Source organism: Rousettus aegyptiacus, unplaced genomic scaffold (genome assembly GCF_014176215.1).
Source record: "Rousettus aegyptiacus isolate mRouAeg1 unplaced genomic scaffold, mRouAeg1.p scaffold_m13_p_4, whole genome shotgun sequence".
NCBI classification, from domain to species: Eukaryota; Metazoa; Chordata; class Mammalia; order Chiroptera; family Pteropodidae; genus Rousettus; species Rousettus aegyptiacus.
Window position 1 is genome coordinate 102,192,487 of NW_023416307.1, and position 24,304 is coordinate 102,216,790.

At 37.9% G+C, this 24,304-nt stretch overlaps 1 protein-coding gene across 1 annotated transcript; it reads right to left on the bottom strand.

Moving 5' to 3' along the window:
* Positions 1-1,311: 1,311 nt before the first annotated feature.
* ARL6IP5 (ADP ribosylation factor like GTPase 6 interacting protein 5) lies at positions 1,312-19,399 on the bottom strand. Its single transcript, XM_016119279.2, has 3 exons — positions 19,098-19,399; positions 4,987-5,204; positions 1,312-2,907 (listed from the first exon to the last, which is right to left on the bottom strand). The coding sequence occupies exons 1-3, from the start codon at positions 19,271-19,273 to the stop codon at positions 2,735-2,737; spliced, it is 567 nt and encodes a 188-aa protein (XP_015974765.1). The 5' UTR covers positions 19,274-19,399; the 3' UTR covers positions 1,312-2,734.
* Between the last annotated feature and the right edge of the window lie 4,905 nt (positions 19,400-24,304).

Sequence of the window (24,304 nt, forward strand, 5' to 3'; positions counted from 1 at the left end):
TGTTTTTATTTTTTAAAGATGGTGTATACGAAAGTATTCACATTGTTACGATTATTAATCAATTTTAGAATAGCCAACAACTGATAGTTTTCTCCTTTACTATTTCTATAAAACATGGTTGCATAGAAAGCAGGCTAGTTAAGTCAATAAATAGAACTTTTTAAGTGTCTAACATATTCTACATCTAAAAGACTAAACACTGATAGGACAAAGCGCTCTCATCACGTGTAAAAGCTTAATGCATATTTGTGGTTGAGGTTCTGGAAAGCCCTTATGCATTTGCTTGTAGAGCCACAGTGTTAATAAAGCTAGGAACTTTAAAATGTGCTGATCATCCTGAAAGAGGACTTGAACCTTAGATGTGCAAAAAAAGATCCAAATTCACAGCTTATTGCTTCAACGCACAGGTTTTGTCAAGAGACAAAAGTCATTCACAATATGCTTTTTCTATCTACCCATTTCTACCCTAAAAATCTCTGAAAGGTTTGTTTTTAAAATGTAATAATTTTCCCCAAATGTTTGCTTCTTGTTGACTGAGGGGTTGAGACCTGACTGGAGGTCGTTGAGGGGTTACCCTGCCTGTTTCAGGTTGACATGAAGTGGATATGTGAGCCAAGGAGTTCCTAGTGCCTTTAGAAAACACCTCCCTTGTGTGGCCCCAGCCTGGATGTTTTTATGACATCCTAGTGATAGCAAACCTTGTGCAATGTCGACATCCAACTAATACTATGAGGAGACAACATAATGAAAAAAGTTTTTCCAAATAACGAAATATATAACATCCGCATTTAACCATCGATTTGAGTGCATCCTTAGAAAACTGAATATAATAAAAAGCCAGGACATTTTTAGAAATTGTTTGCTCTCTACTTTGAATTTTTATATAAGCACTATTTTATGAGTTACATAAAACGTTATAAAAAAGAAAAAATGTAATAATTTATAGTATTTACATGCTACATTTTTCTTTATCCTTCCAGAATTGACCACTATTAGTATTATATTTATAATGAGTATATTTTTAAGATTCAACTTGTCACTTTCTCCAAGTTTATTCTGTTTAGTCAACAGAAATTACCATGTAGAAAATAGGACTAAAATGTATATAAACCCATGTCAGGTTTAAAAAGGATCCCATTGGAATTCAATTTTATTCTGGCTGGGAAAAAGTATTAAAGCTTTATTATATAGTATTTGAAACACAAAGTGAGTGTTTGCTGTATAGTATATCCTCATCGTTTGTAGGGCTGTCACTGAGTTTCTCAGCTACTTAACACAGATGTGCATTAAACAAAGTCTCACAAAAAAAAAAACCTTTGATAAGTTTTATTCTTCATATTTGGGTAAGGGTACAATTCCTAGACCATGTCCATGAAGTCATGGTGGTATCACTGTGCTAGATAAGAAGGCTGTAGGTTGGCTGGGAAAATATAAGAAAAATCAGGAGCAGCATGTTCTGTTGCTTATTCTAGGACATACAGGGAGTTTCTTCAAGAAGTACTGCTCCAATTGTCTTCATAGCTAAATGTAAGGGAAACCTAAATGTTTTCTATTCATCTATGAAATCACTCCATTGGCAAGCAAAACACTTGTATAATGTATTTCTAAACACATGGGAAATGAAAAGACGAAAGTAACAATATATAAACATACGCTATCTTAATTCTAATGTCTATCCATAAAAACATGGTTGTAACAATTGCTATCTAAAAGTTTTATGAACTGCAGAAACCGGTGATCACTCCTATTTTCATTCCCATTTTTAAGTCTTTTTGCTTGGTCATCTAAAGGTGCTTTTCAGATTTCAAAAGATCAGATATTATTGTCCTCTTTGTGACCCTAAGGAATTATTAACATACACATTCATTTTCTTCTTTCTAAATGTTCCAGTTAAAAATTAAACAATGACATAATATAAGAAACATTATCTTGGACACCTTTTTGTTATAACAACAAAAATTTGCAATATAAACAGAACTTGTTTTATTTTGTTTGTTTTTAACAAGACGTATAGAGCAATACAGATTATACAGCTGTCACCTCCTTAAGGAAGATGACATTCAGTTTGCAACAAATACGTTCTAGTGAAAACACATTACTAGCATTTCAAAAATTTACAAAAAATTGACAAAATATTCTCCTAAACAGCTATTTTTGTATTTGTAAACAAAATATAAACAACTAGTTTATCCCATTTCCACTGCACATCAGATAGGAGGCAAGGTGATAGAGATCATTTCTGATTTTAAAAGAATAATAAAAACTATACTCCACATACTATAATCCTGGGGGATATCTTTGGAGGAGGATGCTGGAGGGGATTAAACAGGCAAATGCATGACATCAGCTATTTTAATAGTCTTTTTTCATTTGCTCATATTGCCTTGACACTTAATAATGACTTTTTTCTCTACAAGATAACAGTATCATTGCTGTACAATCCACGATTCTTTTATTTTCTTTTATTCCGCTAAAAATATGTGTGCTCCATTTCCTATCAGTTTTCATAAATGTAGTTGAAACTTCGACATACTAGGAGGGTGGTTTCTTTCAGTTTCTGAGGCCTTCTTCTGTAACATCAGAGATATTAACAGTTTGTCCTACACATGCATGATGCCATAGATCGTTGGATGGTATGTGCACCTCCTATTTCAAAAATACAAACGGAAAGTAGGTCTAGACAAGGGCGAACAGCAATTTGACTTCTGCAGCCCTATCACCAGGTCAGCTATGTTTATTCCTTCACTTTACTGATATAGTCAGTGAGTTTGCTGATGTTTTCTTCCTGCTGTTCCAGGGCATCCAGGACAATGCCCATTGGTGTCCTCTTCAAACCTATTACCTCCATTTTATTCTCCAGTTTGTTCTTGAGGTTCCGAAGTCTCAAGGATGCATGGATAAACATCACTACAAAGAAGTGAAATGTGGTTAGCACCAAAGCAACAGCTATCTTTCTTCACATTAACATTATACTCCCTCTCTTCATACTTTTAGTAAACTGCTTCAGGTATAGTCCAGTCTGATTCTCTAATTGGTTCAAATCCTCAAATGGATCCTTGGACTTTATATAGTTTTATATAAAGCTCTTTGTCAAGTCATACATAGTTTCCTTTTAGTGTGAAAGAAAGCATGTATTCAGCAGGCAGGACCATAATCTGGCAAACACATTCTTTCCACTCTACATTGATATTGCCTTTTAGCTGCTACATAAATGCTAACATTCAAAGCTAATCAACATGATACCAACCTACATAAAGATCAACCTTACACAAAGTTTCCAGAAAGGAACTGATGATCAGTTCAGGGATTATCTGTACTTTGTTCCCTACAAAATGCATGTGGTGAAGTCTACCTAGGAAGGGAAGTCCACCTAAGAGGAGGTTTTTCCAACGTGTTGGATATAGATTTATAGATAAAAACTAAAGTCTTTATAGATTTGATATACCCTCGTGTTCCCCAAATTTGCTTCGTCATTGAGAATTACTCAAGTTTGTTAAGTAACAGAATCCGTGGCCTCTCTCCTAGACCAGAACCTTAAAGGAATGGGCCTGGAAATCTGTATTTTAAACGTGCACCTCAGGTGATCTACACCAGTGATTTGTAAACTTCTGTGTACATACAAATCACCTGGTGAGCCTGTTAAATAAATTCCCAGTATCCATCCCCCCACTCCCCAAATTCAGACTGTTAAGACTGAGGTAGGACTCTAGAATGTAAAATTTCAATACTCACTCTGGATGATTCTAACACAGGTGATCTAGGACTCTCATTTTGAGAAACACTAATGTGCATTCTACCTGAGGATCCCAACCTAGACTGACCATTAGAAACATATGAGGAGATTTCTAAAAATACACACTCTTTGGCCATCACTGAATTATTCAACTCACAGAATTAAGATCTCCAAGAAATGTGGCCAAAAAATTTATATCTTTAAAAAGCATTCTGGATGATTCTCACGAGTATCAATTTTTGGGAATCACTGATCTTGTCTAGTTTCTTTATTTTATAGAAGAGTGAACTACAGCCCATTCGGGATACCTGATCCGAATCACATGGCTGGTTTCCAGCTGGTCTAAGAATAAAAATCAACACTCATGACTCTCTACCTATGACACATTTCATCATACTTGCCTGTCTCAGGCTCCGATGTGGAAAGGTACTATAGTTAACGAAATGTGTGTCTTAGCAGAATCACTGAAATACTAAGCCTCTAACACGTAAGGAAAACTTGAAGACTATTTAAAAAAGTATGAATTTGCTGATTCAAACATTTTGCAGTGTGGGATTCATCAACAAATATTCTGGGTTTAATCTAACACAACCCCAAACAAGTAATTGATATTATTTAATGGAATAATGAACAAGTGAAATGCTATTAAAAGTTAAAGGGATGTTCCTGTCACTTATTACACTAGAATTTTAACCAGTTTTCTGATGAGACTGAAATTTTATCTTATCTCTATTTCTGCTTCATGTGTTTGGGATCTCAGTAAACAATGCATGTAAAACTTAGAAAATATCTAGTTCTCTTTGCCAGAATTGGAGGACTCGATATCTATATTCTGCATCAATTATATATGTATAGGTTTATAAACTTTTGACATGAATAATCTGAGTAAGCAGAGAGTAAGTAGTTTACTTCCAAATGAAATACATTCGTCCCTGTGTCAGGACTGTATGAATGGCACTTAAAGATTGAGAGCAGACTCTACTATCAGACAAATCTGGAGTCCAATGCAGGCTATGCCATTTTCTTGCTGTGTAACTCAGGATTTCTGGGGTTTTTTGTTTATTGCTGTGTCCCCAGAAGAGTGTGCCCAGTACATACTTGTGGAATTAATGGACTACTTACCAGAACTTGACCTGCTATTTCGGAAAATTCTGATAATTTTGCAGACATGCAATTACACATAAGAAACGCGTAATGCAACTCGTTTCTACATTTTTTTTAGATGTAAGAGAAGTCAACTCAGGTTTACTTACACAACAAAGGAAAAGTGATGCCAAACACAAAGACCATGACCCCTCCGAACATGGATATGAGGAAGTAGCTAGCCAACATGACCACCATGATAAAGGCTGTGGGATACTGTTTCTTCATGCGGCGAAGGATGTCTTTATTGTGGGCTGCCCACACAAACCCCGTGAACACGAGCACCACCACAATTCCTCCAAGGATCATGTTGAAGGGGCTCAGGAACCTGGAATATGGGGAACAAAAAGTGGGGGGGGGCTAGGTCAATAGTAGTAGTAGCAGGAAGAGGAAAATGAGAAAGGGGAGAAGCAGCAAAAACAAGTGGTGAGTACTTACTAAGCATTTTATCTAAATTGCCTCATTTAATCTTCAGAACCTTCTGAGGCAGATACTACTCATTCATTTCTCCAAAGAAGAAATTTAGGAGAACATTTGAGAAAAGCATAGAGCTAAGAGTCACACCTAGATAATTTGACTCTCACAAAACTCATCAGACTATCTTATTGGAGGCCCACAATTTTAAAAGACTTCTGAAATTTAAGAGACCCCCTCATTTGGAGGGGCTGTTTTTAGCTTTCATCCATCCTGAGTTTTAGTATACATTAGATTATATTTACTGAGCTCTAAGAGGTTATTTAAACTGTCGTAGAAACTGCCATGATAGATGAATGTAGAGTAGAGGTCACACAATAGCCTCCTTGAGGTAGATCCAGTCTATAGTCGAATTTGTGTTTGAATTGTACAGTGTTTTAAAAAACTTTTACTTGAATCCCAATTGTTAAAAAAAAAAAAAATCCATAAAACTTGGATTTCTTCCTTCTCCTGAAAACAAGAAAATCTAACACTAGGCCCACTTTCCCATGTGTCAACAACTTGCTGTAGCACCTTCTTGTTCAGATAGAACAAATGCTCTCCATTTAGTCCCAGTCCCCACTACTATCTACTGCAGCTCTGACACAGAGGCCCCAATGAACTGCCATTAATCATTGTTTTTCTAATAGCTGGCCTGCTTCTCTTGTGTAACTGGCCCAGCCATAGAGGTATTTGAGTTTATGGCTCCTGGCATACAGAGTCCATGATAATTCTTTAAAAGGGCTCAGAGTAACATTAGAAGATAGGTTATCAAACGAGATTTCCAAGCACAGAGCTTCCGGATTCATTGGTACCCGAGCCAAAGGTTACACTACTGTTGATAATGGGTAAATATATTATAAAGAGGAAATTTAGACCAAGTATTTCATAAGCAAGAATGATTGGGCATTGTAGCCCTCACCTCCACCCCAACCCACTGTATATACAAAACCTTTAATGAGACATCTGTGGTGAGCAAGTATAACAAATTACTAACTCTTCACCCTCACAAGAGGCTAATGAGCATTTTACTTGGGAAAGACAAAACCAGTCAGTTTGTTTTCATCATCTCTGAATATAACCATGACTGATTTAGAAACGAGGGACAGGGAAAGAAAGGCTAATGGAAGGCGATGCCAAGAGCTTACTGTCTCTGAAATAGAGTAGATGAAAGATTCATACTCATGTAGGGATTCATATGTAGAATAACTAAGATTTTTAAAAAATCTCTTGAAATATTAGCTGATTCTGCCTCCTGAAACACGAGAGTTATTTTTAAGTAGTTTCAAATAGGAGTGAAACTATTTCACCTTAATGGGTGAAATCAGGGGTATAATCAATGTCAAATTGCTTTGAAAAAGTTAAAAATTTCTATTTAAATGCATGGAATTGAATAGTGGATAGGGTAGCAACACATAATTTAAAATTAAACCCTATAATAATAAAATGCTTATTTCATTCAAAACTCTTGCAAATAAATACTTATTCCCTTCAAGGCAATAAATCCCCTCCTCAGAATAGAGTCTAAGGAAATAAATAAAAATGCAAAGATTGAATTGCAATGGTATTCACGTGAGTGGAACTCATGGTTAAAAACTTTTAGAAATAACCTATATGGCCATGCCTTTTTGAAAGCTGAATTATACTTAATAATATGGGAAGGCATCAATAATATATTGAGTGGGTAAAAGCAATTACAATATATTCTCTCCATTAGGTAGATTGATTGTATACGTTATTCAGCCCAGAAGTAGAAAATTTTACAATCAGTGTATAATTTTGTAGTAGAAAATAAAATGAACATATAAAAAAAGAAAATGTAAAAGCAAATGTTCCCCAGCCCTGGGCCCCAGGCTTGGCACAGGCTGACTACAACAGTCCATCTTTACTTCCATCACCTCTTCAATAATGCAGTTACATCAATGCAATTTCAATTCAAATACCACAGCAAAGTTGTTCCTATTCTCACTCAAACCGTGGTTCCCCGCCCATTCTCCAGATCCTCTGCAGCCAAAGCGCACCCCCACCCCCACCACCCCCACCGCCCCGCCCCGCCCCTCCCCTCCCCACTCTCCCAAGCTTTCCCAACATCCAGCACATGCGCTCTTCTGTCTGTCCTTCTCTCCAGTTCTTTGTTATCTGGGGCTAGTTAGTCTCTCTGCTCTTTTTTCTTTACTTTTCTTTTTAAAATTTTATGTGGGTATAGCCTGTCTCCTGATTTAACCCCAGAACTGGTCTGAGAAAGACAAAAATTTCCTAATAGACCCAGGAAAGGAAAAAATTGGACAGAACAAAAACAAAATCCTCTTTACCAGGTGGTGGGAAGACTAAGTGGAGAGACCCAGAAATTCTCACAGATTAATACATCCCATTCTTAGCACTAAAAAGAATCTCTGGAAAATAACACCAAAGATTACAATAGTTAGACTGGGTAGTACTATCACAACTAGTTTATTTCCATTTGTTTATTTATATTTTCATGTTTTTTCAATAGCCATGTATTACTTAGATATTTAAAAATTGATAATTAAAAATAAGCAAATAAAAGTGGGAAAAGGAACCTGAAAGAAACATGGCCTTGACGTTGACCCATCCCAGAAATTCTGAGCTATAAAGAAAAGCAAAGACCAACATTAACTCAAAGAACTAGAGTGGAGGGTTCAAGTTTAAGGAAAGTCCTTTACATAAAATGTAAATGAGATGGCTGATTAGCAGCGAAGTGTCAAACTCTTCTAAGTTGTTTCCAGAATACCTATTAGAATAATTCTTGAAGTGAGCATGTAATAAAATGCATGCTAAGCATTTTTATTTTCCTCTGGACAAGTAGACATCTGGGTTGAATGTCTAAATAAAGACAAGGACATATATTGCAATAACTATGTATGGTGCCAGGTGGGTACTAGACTAATCAGGGGATCACTTTGTAAATTATATATCTAACCACTATGCTGTACACCTGAAACTAATATAAAATAATATTGAATGTCAACTATAACTGATAGAAAAAAAGACAGACACACAGACAGCCAAGGACAAAGAACAATGAAAAATCCAGGCCTAACTCAAGCAATTCCGGATTTGCTTTTCACCTGTTCCTGTTGCTCATGCTCAAAGGAAAAGAAAAGAGCAAAGAGTCCTATAGAACTGGTTTCAGTTTACAACACACTCAGCCACAATCTATAATTAGAAAGTAACTAACTTTCTAAACTGGAAAAAATGAACCAAGTTACTCAGAGCAGAAATGATTTTCTTTCTTATTCTGCTTACCAGCAATTCAATTCTAAGAAATGGTAAAATGCATACCACTTCAATGCGCTGGCACCTACCTGCACTGGAGCAAATAAAACAAACACACCAGAGAGAGGGAGAGAGGAAAAGAGAGAACATAATTTTCTGTCCTTGGTGGAAATAGGACCAGTTTCACACACACACACACACACACACAAAACATTAAGTATGTTTTTCCATTGTGAGATAAAAATAAAAACATGTACATATATATATATGTAGGTATATATATATATACATACATACATATATATACATATATACATACATATATACATATATATTCAAATGAATAAATAAATAGTTGAAAATTCTAGTGGAATCATTGATGGTTGTAAAAAAAGGCTTAGAATTTCACCACAGAAGCCTGTAGCAGTCTTGAAAAATGAAGTGGTTCCGTCCCATTACATAGATGAATAAGCTAAGCTCCTGAGAAGTGAAAAAATGTATTCAAAAGGATCCAGGGGAGGAAAAAAGGTGCCAGTTGATGTAATTATGACAGCAATTCACAACATAACCCATTCTGTATTGCTAACCAGCCTCAGTAATTTCTCCCCGACCCCCAACCATTCTAAGTAACTCCATTCTTCCAGCTGGGATAAGCAAGTGGGATCATTCTGGGAAATCCCTTGGGATTCTCATTTCTCTTTCTCTCTCTCTCTGAAGGAAGGTGGCTATTAGTGGGTGTGAACACATGCCTTAAACTTGCCAACATGATTCAGCTAATTATAGTTCCAGCCTAAACTGCGGAAGGGAGAAAAATCTTGGCCAATCACAAAATTTTAGAGCCGAGTGTTACCTTGAGAACTCGCCTCATTCTATGGGAAAGTAAGTTAAGGAACAGAGAAGTTAATAAGTTTGTCCCAAGGCCACCAGATGCAGAGTTGGCGATAAAAATTTACCAAAACTGAGATCCTCAGATAAACTCAAGCTCACTTTTGGTAACTCCTTTCATGTCACAATGCCAACAAAAACCACTGAAGCAGCAAAATATTTCCTGAGCAGCAGAAGCAGCTTTCATAGAGTTCCAATTTTCTAACCCAAAAAGCTATTTTCGCAGTTTGGTTCCTGGGGAAGCCTGACTCACCAAGAAGGTGGGGAACAATTTACTCACAGTAGACTTCACCAAATTGGTGATGTTTTTCTACAGTCCTTCAACAGCCAAAGGGATCACTGCAAATATGAATCCACCCATCCATTTTCTCACTTCTCATTGCTCTCAGAGTAAAAACAGAACTCTTTACATATTCTACCAGGCCCTGTAGGCTCTGGCCCCTGCCTGCCCCTGTAGCCAAGTCCACAGCCTACAACTGTGTAGTTTGTACCTGGGCCAAGGAAAGCTGGCTGAGCGGGAAAGTGGGCCTGAAATGCAGGCCACACTTGATTTGCCAAGCCCACAGTTTGGCATAGGCTATATCTGCTAGGAGTAAGTAAGGGTGCTTTTAATAATTAGTATGAGGGAGCCCTAAAAGATAGCAATCACTCTGCCTGCCAGCTTTCTCAGACCATCTTCTCCTAATTCTGCACTCCATCCACTGGGGCTTCTAATGACCTCTAGAACTCCTCCTGCCTCCAGCCACGAGAGGCTTGTGCACAAGCTGTTCTCTTTACCTGATTCACTCTTACCTCCTTTAAATCTTAGCATAATCAGCCTTTTCTCAATCTCTCTGACCAGGTCATATCACCATATGCCTCTTCTTCATAGCACTTACCCCTGGGGCAGTTTTACATTTATCTGAATGAGTATTGGATGAATATCTTTGTCTCTCATTAGAGATTAAGAAGGCAGGGCATGACCTTTTCTTCCTAGCACCTAGCACAGTACAAGTATTCAATAAATCTCATTAAAATAAAGAAAGAAAGGGAAAAAAAAAACTAAGTAAGAATCTAACATGTTTTCCTGTTATTTAAATAAGCCCAGCAACTTTCTATGGCCACAAATTAAGAGATGTGATATCTGTCTTGGACAAATCACTATTATTCTCATTGTACACTAAATATTACTAGAGAAATAGTCCTCATCTTTGTGCCTTCAGAGAGCTGTGATGAAGAAAACACATAGCAAAGCAAAAATAGAAAAAAATCTAAACTCCTATGCAAATGTAAGAGATAACTATTATGATATAATCAGTGAGGTTTGTAAATTTTGTCACTAGAGCAGGCTGGGGGCCAGGAGGGAGAGTGGGTCCTACAGACCTGTCCAGATAGGACCCGCTTGCCCTTTGATACCTCAGAGAACCCCAACAGTCTTCTTAGGTTATTTTGGTTTCCTAACATGGGCTTTTGTCCTGGCAAGAACTGTTTCTGACTGTAAAGTATAAATGTAAATGTACAAACCAGTTTTGACTAAATGTGATCAGTGTCTCCTGGGCCTAATGATCACCAGCAATTAGGTGGGACAGGAGCCTGTCTCGTCACAAAAACGTCACAGTAATCTAATCTCGAGGTTTTCCTACCCAAGTGAATTGGGAAGTCCCATGCTATTTCCTGCATACTCACTGTGTACTGAAACCTATTCCCCCATGTTATTCGTACAAACTAAACACTCACATCCAAAAAAGCCACTGTCTTGGCAGCCATTTACATTCATAGTAAAATACCTTATGAATCTCCAGGTTTTCTTTTGCATGTATCAAGCTAATTAATTACTTGTTTTATTTTTAACAAACAACAGGTCAGACATGGGTTAGAAGTCATATTGCTCATATTCCCCATAGTGACAGAGCTTCAAATAACAGTGTACAAAGCTCTGGTAATACTGCAACAAATCCTTTTTAAACTTTCTATTATGGCAAATTTCTAACATGCAAAGGGAGAGAGAATGGTACAATGATCCCTCATGTACACTCATCATTTCCTTCAACAATTAAGAACACATATCTACTCTCACAAGAAATGCTTTAGAACTGTAGTGGAAAGATATCTGTTTACAAACTGTTCTTTCTGAACACTTTTAGCAGAATAAACTGTCACATGACAAGTTCTTATGGAACCGTGGAAAGAAGACAGGAGTTGGACATACGCTAATGAGCTTGGTGACAGATAAATTCTCTTCCTACAAGCAGTTTCCTGTCTATTTACTTCCCACTGACACCCAATTTCTGCAGTCCCTTTCGTTCCTCTGAGACAAAGAAAAGCTGTACTGATAGAATATGAAGCAGATCTATGGTAGGATTAGAAATAGGAACCAAAGGCCCAGTTTTCCACTTCAGGTGGGCTTTCTGCCTTCCAGGTGTCTCCATTAGCACATGCTCCATGGGAGGGAGAGCTAGGAAATCTTATATATTTATGGTAAATGTCTGCAGAATGAAGTAGTCTTCAGGTTTTGTTTAAGATCATGGGCATGAAAGCATTTTTCCAAAAGGAAAATGAGAAATTTCCAATAGTGCTGATAAATTCGGTATTATGTGGATAGGTTCAACTCCATCTTGTAGAATTGGATTCCCTAATAAATTGAGCGCTTTTGCTAAGAAAGGGGCCAAGAATCCAAAATATGGTCATTTATTTTGAACATTTATCCAGAACCACTGTAAATCCTTATGTAGAAAAAGGGGACAGAAACTACACACCTTGGACTGACAGTGGAAAGGACTATTAAAAAAAAAAAAAAAAGCGTGTGGGGAGAAGCCAAGAAGAACAAAGTATTAGAAGATGATTTAATGGAAAGCTATCCTTATCAGATGACAAATTTTGAGATTAAAGCTGTATTAAATGTTAATAGACCTCTTAAAGTTCTATACTCAAAAGAAACACATAACCCACTAGAGAAAGACATACAGCAGCATGCCACATGCTCTGCTTAATGTGCAAATCAAGGGGTATGGGAGGGCAGAAAGAGATTAATTCTGGGAGGATTTGGGAAGGCTTAGTGAATTTGTATTCCTGCCTATAATCTCAGGGCTTACACAGTGTCTGGCACAAAGTAGGTGTTCAGTAAATATTTCTTCAACTGAGTGGAAGGTGAGGATGAGTAAACTTTCATAAACCTTTCCTCTGTTCACATACTAAATGCCTCTTCCATTCCCAACATCTGAGAGTTTTGGAATTTGGAATCATAATGCACAAAGGAGATCAAGTAAGTCGGGTTAAAAATGATGTATGTTTATATAGTTGTATATTTCTGTCTACTTGCTACACTCGTATAAAAATTATTATGTGTTCAGTGTTGTCTTGCTGCCCTTCTAGACTCTAACTGCAATGAAGGCAGGAATCATTGCTGTCTTATTCTCTACTGTATCTTCAGGAACAGTGCCTGAGAAGTTGGTAAGTGCTTCATATACTTTGTGGAGTGAACGAATAAAGCAACACAAATAAGAATCATATTGTAGAACTGGTGTTGAAGCTGATTAATCTCAAAAACATTTCCACTAGGTTTTTAGCATAAACAGGCTAATTAATTTCATATGTTTTATATATTTCCATCTAGAGCATCCCAGGGTTCTCTTATTCTTTTCTCCCTCTACTAACTAGAAACTTGATTTTTTATCCTTGTGGCAAAAAAAGAAAAGAAATCTAACCATTTCTTAACACTAGGTACTGGTAGCATAACCCTAGGACATATTATGGGACCACACTCATTTTGAAAAGATTAAAGCAATGATTTTTTCAAACAGAATTACCAGCCTTCCAGAAAGTCCTTCACGTCTCAAGCAACTAAAAGCATAACGTGGCAAGTTTACTTTCCAGCCTCTGGCAATAGGCCAAAGGTGATGAGGTATTTTCTAAAAAAAAAAAATATGGGCTCTTACCATTAGCAACCACATTGTGCATTCTTAAAAGGGAGGCATGAATGTACACAAATGAGAATAACTGTCCTTTTCTAACTGGAGATGCAGTACAGGTGTTTACATGTTTGAAAATTCTGTGCCTGGTTGCTGCTTCTGATGTCGTGCTATAAAATATGGGTACTGGTGGCAGGAACGGATCTGTGAGAATAAAACAGGCAAATAATACATATGTTGTGAGAGTGACCTATTCAGTTGAAATTGGTTTATTTGAGCTTTAGAATATTTGCAATATGATTTAATGGAAAAGTATTTCACTTCATATCAATAAAAGAAGCTGCTAAAAAAAAAAAGAAAAAAGCTATTATTAGCCACTTTGGTTCCAATTGGCCATGTGATCTCGAGCTTTCATATTTGTGAAGCTGGGGAGTTGGATGGGATTAGTACTTTTCAACTTCAGCTTGAGGGTGTATATCAGAATAAAATGGGGTGTTGAGATAAAGCTATAGATGCCTGGATTCAGAGAAGAACTCTATATTTAGAATCTCTGAAGATGGCACCTAGGCATATAGGTATACTTATTTAAATTTTCTTATTTAAATCTTCTTTTGAATCAGACGACTTACTAAATTTTAATGTGCCTGTGAATTCTCTGAGTCTTGTTACATTCTGACTCAATAGGTCTGAGGCCTGAGATTTTGCATTTCTAACAAGTTCCCAGGGTGAAAGATGCTGCTGTTCCATGGCCCACGATTTGGGTAGATTTCTCCAGCTCATATTTTTTGGTATTCTATTAAGCACATAGAAACTCCTGTCCATAACTAGAATGTATCACATGCTTAGTACTTAAATTGCAAGTGCTGCTAGGTGTTGCCTTTGCTTTTCACTTTAAAAACAGAGGCACAGACTTCTATTGCTATATGTGATGTAAAAGAATATCTAGTGCCAAGATGTCGAGTGTCAAGTGTGTAGAAGGTAAATCATGTCCTCTTCAATCTTACACATCTCTCCTATCTTGATTTAAAGGACACAAAGCCATTTTCAGTAAAACACATCGCCCCAGATTGTTATTTGTGTTATTCCTTCTGAGTCATTCAATCTCTTCTAAAGTGATGCCTGAATCTCAAAAGGAAACTCAAGTCTTCAAGGGAAGCAAAATTTTACAAGCAATGTAAGTTGCAATAATGACAAAACCACTAAAGTGTATTTGTCATCTAATACTTCTGCCTACAAGAATACACAAGTTGTGAGAGTTTTAAATATGTTGGTAACCTAGGATTTAATAGAATAACACCTAACATTTGAGTGTTGTTATTTGCTAGACCTTAATGTGCTTTAGATTAAGTCATTTAATTCCTATTTTATAGCAGTGGAACTCAAGAGCAAATGAACTTTTAAGCAGAAAGCCAATAAAAGCAAATGTCGGAATTCTGTCAAAAAATAAAAAGACTGAGTCTGTAGAGCCAGTCAAGTCTCCAAGGCAGACTAATAAAAGAATGATAGCCCAACAATCAATAAATTAAGGAAAAGGATCAAAGCAATGTAAAGTTTCAAATCCACTCCATTCTTATGTATGAAAAGTCAGGAGCTAAAGTCAAGTTGCTTTGCTATTAATTGCTAAGAATTCTTTTTGTAACTTGTTATAAAGCAACTTGAATTTCATGAAGATAATGTTGAGGAATCATCACAATTTTCTTGGCAGTAAAGTAGTGGTTCTCAATCACAGTCATGGGAGATTTTGATCCCCAGGGGACATTTGACAATGTCTGCAGACCTTTTTGATTGTCACAACTTAAGGGGAAAGTGCTGCTGACATTCAGTGAGTAGAGAGCAGGGGTTTTGCTAACATCCTATAACACACAGGACAGTCCCCACGACAGAGAATTACACAAGCCAAAATGTCAATAGTGCTGAGGTTGAGAAATCTCACCAGAGAGTAGTTCATCAAAATTCTACAAGGGCGATATGAATAAGTCTGAATTGTAACTTTTTTAAATTGATTTTTTACACACTATGATAATCTTAACCAATATGCAGGTGCTGTCGGTTAGAATCATTTTAAGAGTAACCTGTGTACCGGCATGCTTCTATGTGCTTCAAAATAATTTTTTTCCATTAAATAAATTAAAAGTTGCCCCTGAGATTATGTTGAGGCCCTACAGTTCATTTATTTACTTTTTGCACTCACCAGCTAAGCATCTGTTATATAGTAGGTCTCAGGGATACAGAGAATAAAAATAACAATAACTACAGCAAGAAAAAAAATTACAAAGAAAATGCACAGTCCCTGTTCTCAAGATGTCTATAGTCCAGAGTGGAGGCAATTTAAAAGCCTGTGGGGTAAGTACCAGGAAAGATATAGGCATAGGTGTGGGGCCCAATTAACACAAGAGAGTGAGGGGACAAAGGGAGAATGTTTCCTCAAAAAGATGGTACCAAAGTTGAGTCTTGTAGGAGAAGCAGGAGGAGTTGAGTAAGATGGAGATTAGAGTTTAGATGGATACAGCTACTGGGATAAAGATACTATCTATATTTCTCAGTAATCTCTATGGCAACACCAACCATGATAAAAATAAGTAACATTTGTGAAGCAAAATTTGCGGCTGGACATTGTTCTAAGAGACCTGACTATATTAACTCAGATAATCCTCTAAGAAGTCCTATCAGACAGGTACTACAATTAGTCAGTCTCATTTCACAGATGAGGAAGCTGAAGCATGGGTGGTTCAAGTGACTTCCTCAAGGTCACATGGCTAGTGATTGGCAGTTAGGATTTAAAATTTACCTAATCTGTCTCTGGTGCCTAAACCCTTAACCACTAACCTATACTACATGAAGAGTCAGAGGATATGGCAACTGTCTTCAACAAGGGCTATTAACTAAGAGACTTACTCAGAATTAATCATAGTAGAACTACTAAGTGGAAGTCATGTGCCTGGTAAACCATGCTGTTCAAATGAAGATCAAACTTCTGAACATGGATTATCAGGACCTATTTGATCAGGTCCCATACACGGATTTATCTATATTCTAATCCCTCTTAATCTTCACCTTGGTACAGGCAGCCCTTTCCAGTATTTTTGGAGCTAGATGATATCCTCTTGGTCTTCCATCTCCCTTCCTGCAATCTTGAAAAGCAGGTCTTCTCTACCCTCCCTCAAGCGGGTTTTCAACACAGGAGCATTCAGAGTTTAGACTAGAGCTCTCCTCTGCCCTGGAGGCCCCTCCTCACCAGCAGGTGATGGAACCATTGAAGACAACCTTTGAACACAGTCCTTTTCCCAATAACCAACCAGGCCACATTTACATACACAGTCTACCAAGATAAATGAGAAACTATCGAATGTCAGTAGAGGATCCGGATAAACAACCTCCAGGACCTCTCCAACCCACCCACCTACTGACATCACCAAATGAGGAGAGCTCTCTTAGAATGAGAAATATTCCAGAATCAGCTAAGGTCCCTGACCCTGAAGATATTTGGTTTCTCCCAGCTTTAAGAGGATAACTCTAGACTTCATGACTCATAGAGAAGATGGCACAGTAGTTAAAAGCATAACTCTCACTGTGACTTTGAGCAAGTCAATTAACGTCTCTAAGCCTCGTTTAATAATAATAATAATAATAATAACAACAACAACACAATGATAATAATATTGGGTTTTACGCGGGAATACAGTAAATTACTTAGCAAAGACTCTACCACACAGAATACTAAAAAATGTTAGCTTTTATTATTGTTAGATTTTAAAAAAAAAGAAAAGGGCGATTTGTAGAAAAACTACAGACTGTAGACAACAAAAATGTTAAATTTTTACTGAGGTACAAAGGAAATGTCACATTTTGTACATAGTTTTAAAAACAACTTACTACTGGCCTCTATCACTTGTAAGTTTTTAAAACTAATAATAATAAAAAATAAACATGGTTATTTTTAATGTTTACCTTCAAAAGTATCACTGCCAACCAACATCTTTCATTTGAAAAAAGGAAAGGGAAGGGCCAATGCCTCCAAACTGACTGAGTTAGTGGACCCCATAATGAGGAGCTGGCCTCTGACCCTCCCTATGAAAAATGGATTCCATCAAGGCAGCAAAGATGCCTGAGCTGTGTTTGGTATGGGCAATACACGTCTGAAAAGCAGTGGTTTTTTCAGCTCATTTGCTTGACAAAACAAAACAAAACAAAGCAAAAACAACAACAAAAACCCATAACTAGATTGCTATGGTAAGATACCTTGCTTCCTTCTTTACAAAATGAGAAAAAATAAAGCAAAACAACAGGTGCAATCCTATTTACGATTCATTTAATTTAACTTTTTTTTTTTTTTTTTAGTGTGTCATGAAATAAGCCTTAGGCATGAAGCTAGAGAAAGGTTCAGAAGGCAGCTGCCTCAGGCCTGTCCTACTCCAACTAATTTTAACTTGGCTGCCACTCTAATTCAGGGTTGGCTCAGAGCCCCTGCCCTCTACACACCAAGCCATTCTCAGAGCCTGCAGTTCCTTAAGCAACACATAATGAGGATCTGAGTAATCAATTGTCTATGAAACTCCACAAATGAGTGTCCTTTTCCGCATAGGGGTAACTACTCTGAAGCACACCCAGAAATTGTGAACTCTTTCCTCTGCGCTGTGTATTTGGCCCTGTAGCTTCTCAAAAACTGCCACATGCCCTTGGGCAAGAATTCATCTCTGATTGATCTCGCCAGGCTCCAAGCCTGGATTCAATAAATAAGCCAAAGAATAGCAAACCAACTTAAGAAACCACCCTCTTTGCCCTTTCTCACAAATCTCAAAGTTTGGATTTTTCCTTTCTCCCAAGCTCTTTCCCTCTGTGTTTACTCAAGTAGAAATGTCAGACACTTCTTTAATGGCAAATAAGTTCCTTTATAACTTTATAACTGAGGGTAGCTTTTTCTTTAAAGATGCGTATGATAAGCGAGATCTAGAATATCACTGCCGCATTCCGTAAAAGAGAAGCACTCCTTAAAGGGTGAACTACACAAGAGAAGGTGGTTTCTAGCACTGCCAGTGTGCATGCCTGTGTACAACCTGGGACATTTTTAATATTAAGATTAGGTGTTAAAAAGGCCATCAATACACAAACCACAGGCTCGGAAGTGTAGAAACAGTGACCACGCCCAGCAACACCTGGAAGAAATAGCGAAAGGACCCCATTCCTAGAGGCAGGACAACCTTCAACCACACACTGGGAGAAACGCCACAAGGGAACACTCATCCTCTTGCTCCCAAGTTAGCTCTCCTGCACAGTGTGGCAGGCACTACGCGGAGAAATCCACAGAATGCGTCGACTCTGTAATACCCTTTCTACACTACCACCCCGAGAAGGCAGAGTCCGGATCCACACCCCGCCGCCCCAAACCTCCCAGGGCGGCGTCCGCCCTAGCTAGCCCCAGGATAAGGTTACACCACTTTCCTTTTAAAAGGCACTACAAATATTTTCCCCAACAACAGCGTAATCGGGGCACAGAGGGAAATCATTTTTCTTGTCCGTGGTTTGCAACATTTCTTACTCCTAGGACCCCCCTCACGTCTCAGCCTCAGGCGCCGAAAGGAAATGGGGCTCCCCCAGATGGCTGCGGCCTGGATCTGCGAACGAGTTTCCACTGGCTTTGCCTCTTACAGTTGCCAGAGCGGGCGCTGGGCGTGGAGAGCGTTTCTGCAAACCGGGATCTTGTACCCTGAGCCCCCTCCATGCTGCCCACGATCAGTGCCCGGAAGGGAGATCCCACTTACCCCACAACAGAAATCATCATGGCAGCCACCACCAGGTAGTTGGTCTGATAATAGAGCAGATTGCTCACCACGCGGTTGTTCCATTTAGAAATGTCCCTGAAGTCTGGCCGGGCGAAGCGGTCAGAACCTGGGAAGAAATCATCCCAGGCTCGGAGCGGAGGGATATTCACGTCCATGGCTGGTCTCTCAGCTTCTTGTTCTTTGCCTCTGGAATTTGGCGGCGGCGGCGGCGGCAACTGATCAGCTGAGCTAAGTTAGAGATGACAGCAGCTCTGGCTCTGTCGGCTCTGCGGTTGGAGGGCAGCGAAGCAAAGGAAATTGAAAGCGGGAGGGCGTTTTTCTCTTCTTTACTTCTTGATTGGCTCTGAGTGGTTGGTAACAGGAAAACTGGGGCCCCGCGACAGAGCAAAGGGCAGAGTGCAAAATAAAGACAAAATGACAGAAAGAAACCAGCGGAAATATCCTGTCTGATACGAGGTAGTGATGCCTTCCCTGGCAAGCCAAACACAATCAGCCTTTGTTAAAAATTCCCCTTCTGTTTAACCTAGGAATGTGTTCTAGACCCTGTGGAAAATTTTTGCAGCTGTTCAGATGCCAGTCTAAGTGAAATGGAATGGAAGGCAACTATAGTGATACTGGAGGTTGAGTTGGTTTTGAAAACTAAGTCGTTACTTACCTCTGCACATCTGAATGTAATTCTCGTGTTTCACCGTGAGTCACTATGAATGAAATCGAATTGACAAAATTAGAAAGAAGAACGTAGAACCAAGGGGTTGATTTGTTACTTTTCTTCTTTGTTCTCCATCCTTGTTTTCTGAGGGCAAAATTCTGATACAGTATTCACTCTGGTCATTTCAGCCCTATTTCTGGGCATGTTGTTTACATTTGAAAACAAACAATGGTCTGCAGTGAACTAATTGTCCTGCCCCCAATATTTTCTGGGCAGAAACATAGATTCCACTCCAAAAGATCTTTCTCGGTTTTATCCTAATATTTGGAGACAACTTTTAATAAAAGAGCATACAATGCTTTAAATAATAATGTGTAAAGGGAGTCAAATATGTGGTGACAGAAAGAAATCTAACTATGAGAGGCAAACATATAGTGTAAATATATATATGCATATATATATACACATTTATATATATATATATATGCCTTACCATTAAAGTGTACAGCTGAAACTTATTGGATTTCATTAACTAATGTTGCCATTAAATAAATAAATAAATAAATAAATAAATAAATAAATAAATAATGAGATAGCTTTGTATCCCAGCACAATTTAGTTGTAAATTCCTGTCTAAGGCTTCCAAAGGGTCTTCTTTACTCAGGTAAGGGGCTACTTGGTACAATAAACCTTTTAACTCAAATGCATCAGAAAAAATATATTTTAGTTCATTGCATAGTATAGCAGGCATATTCTGGGATGCTAGTGTCTAAAATAACAATCTCTAAACCTACCAGTGGTGCTATTCTTAAAAAACTGAATTCACTCTCTTCAAACCACCAATTTTCAAAAACAAATCAGAAATCAACAAAATATACCTAATGTAAAGCCTAGAAGACAGGATTCAGAAGGCAGTTAAGTTAATCACAATGACTAAGAAAATACTGTCACTGGTGTTGAATAAAATTTAAAATGTTAAAATATTCCTGAACTCTCATATTTTCTTGATTATGGAAAGATGAGAAGATTTAATGTCAGAGAGCAAAATTAGAGTCCTAGCTCCTCTATTTCTTGCTAGTGACTTTGGAGAAATCAATCTCCTCCAGCTTCATTTTCTTCTTGTGTAAAGTGGGTATAATCAGAACATCTGCTGTATAGTTGAAGATAAATAAAAGAGTGGATGAGAGGTACTTAGTGTATAGCAATTGCTCCGACACCATGATATTAATAGTGCTTTAACATAATTTGTTTTCTATGCTTTTATAATTAACATCCACTGACTTTTCTCTATCTTTTTGTAATTTTGTTGTGGTTGTATCTTGGTAGACTTGATAGTGGAACAAAGGCTGACAATTTTCAGTGTGATGTCACCAGATAGTTTGAGTCCTTTCAAGGCTATAAAAGCATTGTGAGAGATAAAAAAGTTGAGAAGAATTCAGCCTTGCCCTGCCTGCGAGGATCTTGTAATGCAGTAGAAACATCAACTTAAATACAAAATAGTGACAGGAGTGTTATCTACAGATGTGCCAGGCCTTGGTACTCAGTTACAGGAAGTCAGAGGGTGTGGAAAAATTCCCTAGGGTTTACGAATTTCAAGAAGCAGCACTGTGAGCAAGCAGAGTAAATGATCTTGATCAAGACCAGCGTAGGAGTCTTAGTTGGGCCCCACTGCCTTCTAATTGCTCATTTCCACATGACCATAAGCTATCGAATGTGTGCTAGTAATAATATGATTACTCATTGATCACAGGCAATTATACCTAGTAAACATTTGTTCAGTGTTTTTATTTATTTGATTAAACCTCCAAAGAGGTTTAAAAATAAATAAGAAATGGAAAAAGTCAGATACAGTGGTATGGAGCATGATCCCCTTTTCCCTATCTCCACAATTGTTAACTATGCTTCTCTCTCTGTTTGGATTATGGTATTTTTTTTTCTTTTTCCACTATACATTTCTACCTTTGTCCTCCTACCGATTCTCTTAGTTCTTTTGGCTGGTCTAATTATCAAATTGGCATGAAACAGAGTAACAGGAAAATATAATTAAATTTAATTATGTATGTACATATGAGGCTTCCATGAAAATATGGGGCTCCTCGTTGAGAAGTATATGTCATCTGGAATTAAGGAAAAACCTGGGTTGTGGTTTGGAACTTCCAAGGGAAGGAAGGCTATCCACATGGAGAAGGCAAAGCAAATGTTTGATAAACAAATGTTTGCTGGGACATCTTTAACAATGGTACACAGAGAAGGCTTTGATCAAACATGTCTTGCGAGGTTCCTCTCTAACACACAGTAGTTCATGATAAACTATGGTTATCTATGATGTTAGCTCCCTTCCTGGAGCAGGCCCTCTATCTAAATTCTTTTAGGTGGTTAGGGAAAAATTCTAGAAATTTTCCTGTTTTTCATTTCGTAAAAATAAGTAGCTTAAAATAATATCCCGAGGGGTGGCAAACTCTGCTCCCCTTCAGTCATAAAATCATTTTTAATAAAAACGAGCACATATGGAATCCTTATTTTATTGCAAGCACTATTTGAAATGCTCTTAGTAGCAGCTCTTTGTTACTGTTCATTTCGAGGGGTCAGATTCACCGCAGAGGCCTTCCTGGTGCTCTTATACCCAGACTTGTGCTTCTAGATAAGACCACCTTGAATATTTATCTGTCAGTATATCAACTATAGTGGATAGACTAATAGTTTATGATATATTCTGTTTGAAATGAAGTGTCTGTTGAAGGTTTTACTTGTATGTCTGTTACTTTCATTACTGGCATGCACAGGTGGCTGTTTAATTTCAGTCTGAGCCAGTGGGAATGGCTTGTGTAATCTATCGAAATACCACCAAAATGAGTCAGGATGTTAGCTCCAAGGCACAAAGAAGCAGGACCAGATGCCTTTGCAGACCTCTTCATGGGCAAGTAGCATCCTGTCCATGGACCTCAACTTCCTTCCCTGTGAAATGGGAGGATTTAGTCTAGGTGATACTTAAAGTACTTATTGGTTTTTACCATCTGAGTGGGTTGTGATGCTCCCTACCACTAATCAAAAGGTCTCCTGAAACTAGCATTGCTGGGAGCAAGGATTTAACCTCAACTGTTTTCATCTGCAGAATAGTCTGGGCAAGGAAAAGTGGTTTCTAGGTTGATATTGAGACATGTGACCTAGAAAGAGGCTGGTGTCTCCTGCTATGGACTGTGGACTGTAGACTCTAACCCCCCACTTATTGCCTGGCACTGACTTTTGCTTCAGTGAATGCTATTGAATTGAACCTGATTGGGGGATGATAAAAGACAGAGGTGATTAAATATCATAATTTATTAACAACTACATTTACTGAAAACCCATCAAGCTTTATATAGTACTGCATTTTAGCAGTTTTCAAGTTTTATTTTTTTATAGAAACCTTCAAGGCTTTACAGAAGGTTGGGGGTGGGGCCAGAAAATTTGCATTTGTAACAAGTTCCCAAATGATTCTTATCTAACTGATCAGGGACTATATTTTGAGAACCACTTTGGATTTCATTTCATTTTCAGTCTATGGAGGTGAATATTTTCAGTTTGCAAATGAAGGCAGAGATGTGCCCAAGGTCTTATAGATAATAAGTGGAGAGTTAAAAATTTAAGTTCTTTCTGAATCTAAATCTCATTTTTGTCCTACTCCACCAAGGAAGGATATATGTATACATGTATGTATATCTGTATATAATATGATTATTTTTCTGTATCCAGTCATACACATAAATCTATCAATTTATGATTCTGGAAGAAAATACCTACTCCAAAGTTTTATCGCGATTTATCTTTAGTGAAGAGATCATGGGTTTTCTAAATTATTCTTTAATTCTTGTGCTTTTATTCTTTATACTTTATACTTTTTTCTTTATACTTTTTCTTTATACTTTTCTTTATACTTTTATTCTCCTTAAATATTCTACTTAAATACTCAGAAAAAAGTTTTTTCAATTTAGTTCCATTTCCACTGAATTTCTTATCTGACGGAATGATGTGACACTATAATATTAATATTCATGTTAATGATATCGTTATCCCACCCCTATGAACTGATTTAGAAGAAATTTTACTCTCAAAGTGAGTACCTTTATGCAAAGATGTTGGAACCATCCTGTAAAGTAGAAAGTGAAAAGTCCCCTGATGCCCTGCCTCAAATGCAAGATCTGGCATATTAGGTGGGTCTTCCAGTTTTTTCCAAAGAATATACCATTTAATATAATTATTTATTAACATATAAATTGTATAAACATATAATGTATTACATCTATATTTTCACGCAACATAATATTATACACTGGCTAAGATTTATCTAATTAAATGTAGTATTCAAGATTATGACGACAATGAAAGGCTTTAAAGCCCGGGAACGTCGGTGAAGTTGGCCCCGCCCCGCCCCGCCCCGCCCCGCCCCGCCCCGCCCCGCCCCGCCCCGCCCCGCCCGGCCCCGCCGGCCCCGCCCCGCCCGGCCCCGCCCGGCCCCGCCGGCCCCGCCCCGCTCCGCCGGCCCCGATTTTTTTCCCAC

Coding starts and splice junctions, on each gene's coding strand:
- ARL6IP5 (XM_016119279.2), bottom strand. CDS start 19,273: ATGGACGTGAATATCCCTCCGCTCCGAGCCTGGGATGATTTCTTCCCA. Junction 5,205..19,097: donor ATGATGATTTCTGTTGTGGG/GTAAGTGGGATC, acceptor CCCATATTCCAG/GTTCCTGAGCCCCTTCAACA. Junction 2,908..4,986: donor CATCACTTTTCCTTTGTTGT/GTAAGTAAACCT, acceptor ACTTCTTTGTAG/TGATGTTTATCCATGCATCC.